We start from the raw sequence: 6,200 nt of genomic DNA, 5'->3' as shown, positions 1-6,200 counted from the left end.
TCAGTTATTCCTGCATGTTCTGAACAAGAGACATTTTCTAGGCAGACACTTTGTCATGTCATGTGATAGCAGGAAAGGTGCACTGTCATATTGGCTAGTGTTACCACACAGCACCAATTATACTTGCATATGGTAGGTGGTTAAGATACTATCTATTGTTGGCATTAGCTAACATGTGGTCCTCTCAAAGGGAACACACGTAGCTGCTAACTGTGGCCATTTATCTGCAGCTCACTTATTCTCCCTTAAAAGATCTATGTATAATGTAGCCCGACAGTTCAGCAGTTGGGCCGAATAACCATTTAAGTCCTTAATTTAACTGAAATTGACTGAAGGCAGTCGAGTTTAGATAATTTTTACTTTGACTACTCAAAAACCAAGAGTAGGCTATAAATCATTACAAACCTGACATTATAAAGGGTAATATGAACAGGTGGCTATATAGAGTTTTCTCCATTCTGGAGGCAAGAGTGAAAACAGCAGACTGATGCAGCAGTTGAATTGTGTGATCAGAATATATATATATATTCAGAAGCATAATATTAATTTAGATTATTTGTAGCATAAAAAACATTGTTTATTTCATAACCACAAATGGCCTTCCCACCACAGGAGAGAACAGAGGCCTACACGTTGGGTGCTAAAACTCGACACAAATGCTATCAACAAATCAACAAACACAACACCTTTTCTTTTTTACACCATGGTCTTCCTCGAGTGTGTATCAATAAATACATAAATAAATATATGAATAATATATGAATAAATAAATACATAAATAAATAGATATATGAAAATATATTACATGTTCTTTATAATCGATTAAATCAATTAGGTCAATTAACTGTTGCACCCCTAATGGGGTCATCATGATAGTGTGAGATGTATCTAGTTGACAGAGAGTGAGAGCTGTCAGGTGAACCTTGGGTGGTATGTACTGTATTCTCTCATCACTCTTCCTGTCTGCATTTCATGTCTTATTCAGATGATAGCACACAGACAGGGGGGTACTCTGGGGTAGGCGCAGGGGCCTAAAGGCCAAACCTGGGGCCAGTAGTATTTTGTCAGTATAGTATAGTATTTTGTGAGTGCGTGCGTGCGTGCGCGTGCGCTATAAGGTGACGTCGTTAAGTGTGTCGAAAATGACAATTTACATTGCAGTGCAAAAGAAAAACAGGAATAACATTTAAAAGATATAAAATGGAGCCATCATGTTCCAAGTGTAAAACAAGACCCATACATTATAACCTGCGTGACTGTTGCAGTCTGACTAGTATGTGTTAAGGATCCACAATGGATTGGTGAGGTTCTTTGGCTAAATCTCTCGCATGCAGTTAGAGAGATCAACTTGTTTATCTTATTAATGCTTACGTTTTCGATTCAACACATGTTTTTTTGCTGCTAGAGTTCCTTATATTTTTATGTGATTTATCTTGTCCTTTTCATGTAATTAAGATCCAGTATTATTGTACTGCTGTTGTACTGCACAGAACATGCCACACCAACATTCTGCTGCTTGATTTTGTATGAGTGAGTGACAAGTAAACCCAGTCCAGTGGTGGAAAGTAACTAAGTACATTTACTTAAGTAGTGTACTTCAGTACAATTTTGAGGTATTTGTACTTTACTTGAGTATTTGCCATTTCCAATACTTCTACTTCTACTTCTACTCCACTACATTTCGGATCCAAATATTGTACTTTTACAATTATTTGAAAACTTTAGTTACTTTTAGATTATTACAAAACATAGGCTACATTAAGCACTTCAGCACTATATATATTTCCGCCATTTGAAAATAGCCGATCTACAAATTTTGAATTCCGGACTTTTGCTTGTAGTGGAGTATTTCTATATTGCAGTACTGATACTTTTACTTAAGTAAAACCATTGAGTACATTGAGTACTAGCACAGTTCATCGTCACGGGGCAGGAAGTGCGTGCAGGCCTGGTTACGTGACACAACGTTGCCCCTCTTCAGCTCCCCTTTGCTGGACAGAGCGAGGTAGAAGCCGGGGTGGGACAGGGAGGAGAAGGTGGTGTAATGGTTCGCCTCCAGGTTCTCCTTGAAGAGACAGGCATCAGAGAACTGCTCCTAATGGGCGGGAGAACAGAACATAGTAAACAAACTCGGCTTCTTCTATGCAAGAGTATTGAGTTTGTTCTTGTATGGTGGCAGTGAATGCTGGACCTAGACGGGTGCTACACCAGAATGTTGTGTGCAATAGGCAGAGTGTACATGTTACCAACAAGATCCAGTATGAGGAAATACCAAGGGTGTGCCAGAAAATAGCAGCCAGGAGAATGAGACTAGCACGACACTGACAAACACATCCAGAACTGCCAGCCAGCAAATTGGTGGTGTGGGAAGTTGGGAACCAACACACGGGCATTGATCACAAGGGTGTCCGACACTAACATACGTTATGATACGTGGATGTACTATGACGCAGGAGCACAAAGTAGGCTACCAATGAACTGGCCAGATGTATGGAGAACCGGGATGACTGGAAGTGTCACTCAGTCACACTCTCAGACACGCACACGCACGCACGCACGCACGCACGCACGCACGCACGCACGCACGCACGCACGCACGCACACACACACACACACACACACACACACACACACACACACACACACACACACACACACACACACACACACACACACACACACACACACACACACACACACACACACACACACACACACACACACACACTAACGTCCATATTCTGGGCATGTTACAATAAGCAAATATTCTGTGAAATCGGGCAATCTACAAGATCACAACAACACGTTGCTACCTGGTGCATTGTGAGCTTGTACATCCACTATTTTTGGCAAAACGATTTGGTGTAGAGGCCAGGGAAAAAAGGAGAAAAAAGTACAGACATCCGAGTAACCCCAATCAATGAAGTACTTGTAGAGTAAAAAGATGACTTACCACTCCGCGTGTGATTCCTTCCTCGTCCATACATAGGTATAAGCCGCTCTTGACACCTTTGATGCCCACCACACCCTGCTGCATGGCAAACACCTTCATCACACCTAGTAATGGAGGATTCATTTATTTGTGTTGACACCTTTGATTTAATAAATACTGTACTGTATGTCCATTGTCAAGTGCAGTTGTTATACAATAACTCACTGTCTTCAGTTGGTGTGTGGACTCCGCCCACAGAGCCGCCCTGTACAATCTGAATATGGAAACCAATCCCAACGCGGCAATACAGAAGCTTTTGTTTGGAGTATACTCTGACTGGATGAGGTGGTGCTGCAGAGGCCAGGTAGGGGAATACAATTTATTTCAGTTAATCAGTTCTGTTCAATTTGATGTAAGTTCATTGTGAATCTATCAGTGGACAGAGAACTTAATGCCACTTTATTCTGTGTCCCCCTAAGGAAAACATGACTACAGTATAAACAAAAACACCACACAGACATTACACATGAAACCTCTGCTGGATTTTAATAAGCAGAATACCGGTAAGCATAAAGTCTAGTCAATAAGCATAAAGTCTAGTCAATAAACAAAAAGATAGATAATCACATAAATAATAGAGTGCGGGGAGAACAAAGTATTGCCTTTGGATACCAAATGCACACACTCTTAACTTCTTAATTTGCGGTGAAAAATAAATGTTGTTACACTCAATACATTTTGTTCTCAAGCACAGCATCAGCTAGTTAGTTACACTGATAATAACTCAACGCAGGTCACTGTGTCCAAGAGATTTAGTGTGGCTTTAAAATCTCCCAAGGTGACTGGCCTGGATAGTGTGTATAAAAATAAAAAATAAAGAAACCAGTTTTGAATAAATACTAGAGATGTCCCGATACTGTATCGGTATCTGGAAAAGTATTGGATCGGCTGATTTGTCATATCAGGTCGTATCGGTATCGGTGAATAGGCCAGTCTAACCAGCGATCCGACACGGGTAAGGGGTTGACACTATGGCAGGTAAATAAAATGTTGGGACATGCTTTGGAGTTGCCCAAACTGCAAGTGCACATTTGAGTGAGGAGTCTGCTATAAACACAACACCAGATATATAGCTAGATAGCTATAAACACAACATAAGATATATAGCTAGATAGCTATAAACACAACATGAGATCACAACACTGGTATCGGTATTCGGTATCGGCTAACACAGAAATTGAGCTATCGGGATCGGATCGGAAACGAAAAAAGTGTATCGGGACATCCCCACTGTGTGGAAAGCTCATGTACAGTATATATAAACTAAAGTAATAAAGCAATATCAGTGCATTTCTCACCATTGCCTCTCAGCCTGTCCCTTATGTGCTGCATCCACAGGCCGCGAAGGAGACTCCCATGGTCCTCGGTCAGCACAGTCACACTGGGTTGCGTCACTGGTGCAGGGGTCAGCTCACAAACACAGGTAGTCAGTGAAAGCACAAGGCCAAACAGGGCAGCATTCACTACAGCAAACTGTAACATGGTGTTCTCTGATGTTCTGTTAAACACAAACTCATTGGTCTGCCGTCTCTCCCTTTATATCATTATTTGAATTTTTATCTTCCTTTCCTCTCGGCCTCCATTCTGGCCATCATTATTTTGAGATTATGTCTGTACATTCCCCCTTTTGTTTATCTGGTAAACTCTAGGACTGTATAAGTGTATCGGCCAATCATTGCTCTAGTCTAACAGAACGGACAGGCACACCCTATGTTCAGTATCCTAATCATGGAGATTGCACAGCAGGCAGAAAGGTTGGGAGATATACTGTGCATTACACAGAATGTTGAATTCTTTCACAAACGTGTTACTGTACGTGACCGGTGACAACCAAAGACTGATACCGAGCCGTCTTCGGAATGTGTGACACTTCTCATATATCATTTGATGTAGAAGAGGATGATGTGGAGAAATGGAAGTGTGGCGGAGGTGAGTGCACTCAAAAGATGTGTGGCCATCACAGCACATGCCTCCCACAAGAGATGAGCATCACAATTCGATTATCATTAACCTACTAATGTTTTCATGATTCTACAATGCATCTCAATATAACTATTCTTTTCTGTCACTGCATGTCTTTTTCAGTCATGATGAAATATTTTTTAATTTATTAAGTGCTTTAATGTGTATATAATCAGTAATCATCCTCCTTAAAATATATACCGTATGCAACAATGAACAACTTGATATTATCGGCTGTACTTGTGCCCGTCACAATTATTACATAATCGTCTAATTGCAATTATTTGAGATAATCGCAATTATTCTTACATAACGGGCAATTGTTTCCATTTTCCAAAAACAAATAGTTGATCAATAAGCTTGTAGATCAACTATTTCCGCTAATTTCAGATTTTACGAAGCCTAAAAGCCTAAAAAAAATTAATTATATTAATATGTTCCAGTGTTCGATGCCAAAATACAATTACATTAATCGCTATTATTTGTGTGAAAATTAATCGTCAACTTGTAATCGTGACAGCCCTACTTATGACTGTAACGTTCAATTTACATCATGGGATCAATAAAGGTCTGTCTATCTAGTATCTACCTAGCCATCCATCCATCAATAACCTCACAAAAAGATAGACAGTAAGACATTAAACTCATTCTTAGGGATTCTTTTTTATTCGTTGAGTCATAAACGGTGACAGGGTAAAATGCAAGACATTCAAATTGACACTTCATATGAAAGGTTATATTGTTTGCATTGAGGTGCTGAATGTATCGGAATTACTTTAAAAAAGCCAACATTAGTCGATTAGTTAGTTTGTAATGTTTGATATACTTGCATACGTTTTTGTATTTGAAACAGGGACTCAACAACTACCAAAGTAGATCAGTGGTTTTCAACCATTTTCATATCAAGCCCATATCAAGCCCATTATTTATTCTGCATTTGAGCCACGGACCACCATGTGATGACATTTAGCCTCTCAGAATCAAAACTTTTGTTGACTTATTTGAATAACATTTTGTCCACAATTCCATGCTGCATTGATGTTGGTTCCATTAGGAGAGATAACAGGCAGACGATCAAAATAACAATTCTTTTACATTCTGAAATTGTGTAATGATTAATTGTGTAAATTAACTGATGCAGACTTTTTTTTTAACAAAAATTCTCTCTCAAGAGTTTTTTTTTTACTCACTCTCAAGAGTTAAAGATCCAATATTTGGTTGGATCTCCATTTGGTTACCAACTTTC

The 6,200-nt window shown here is 39.5% G+C and overlaps 1 protein-coding gene across 1 annotated transcript; it reads right to left on the bottom strand.

Annotated features, from left to right (window-relative positions):
* Nucleotides 1–1,758: 1,758 nt before the first annotated feature.
* Nucleotides 1,759–4,666, bottom strand: LOC308330660 (fibroblast growth factor 4A-like). Its single transcript, XM_080785616.1, has 4 exons — nucleotides 4,291–4,666; nucleotides 3,158–3,283; nucleotides 2,954–3,057; nucleotides 1,759–2,095 (listed from the first exon to the last, which is right to left on the bottom strand). Exons 1-4 carry the CDS (start codon nucleotides 4,472–4,474, stop codon nucleotides 1,907–1,909), a joined length of 603 nt encoding a protein of 200 aa, XP_080641742.1. The 5' UTR covers nucleotides 4,475–4,666; the 3' UTR covers nucleotides 1,759–1,906.
* Between the last annotated feature and the right edge of the window lie 1,534 nt (nucleotides 4,667–6,200).

This window comes from Protomyctophum bolini, assembly GCF_963924005.1.
Source record: "Protomyctophum bolini genome assembly, chromosome: 16".
Classification (NCBI taxonomy): Eukaryota; Metazoa; Chordata; class Actinopteri; order Myctophiformes; family Myctophidae; genus Protomyctophum; species Protomyctophum bolini.
The sequence above is the reverse complement of the archived record's forward strand: the minus strand, read 5'-3'. Positions and strand labels throughout refer to the sequence as shown.

What these genes read in the sequence shown, in the direction of transcription:
- LOC308330660 (XM_080785616.1), bottom strand. Translation starts at nt 4,474, where the DNA reads ATGTTACAGTTTGCTGTAGTGAATGCTGCCCTGTTTGGCCTTGTGCTT. An exon ending in CCACACACCAACTGAAGACA is followed by an intron (nt 3,058 to 3,157) that starts GTGAGTTATTGT and finishes CTCCATTACTAG; the next exon opens with GTGTGATGAAGGTGTTTGCC. An exon ending in AAGGAATCACACGCGGAGTG is followed by an intron (nt 2,096 to 2,953) that starts GTAAGTCATCTT and finishes CCCGCCCATTAG; the next exon opens with GAGCAGTTCTCTGATGCCTG.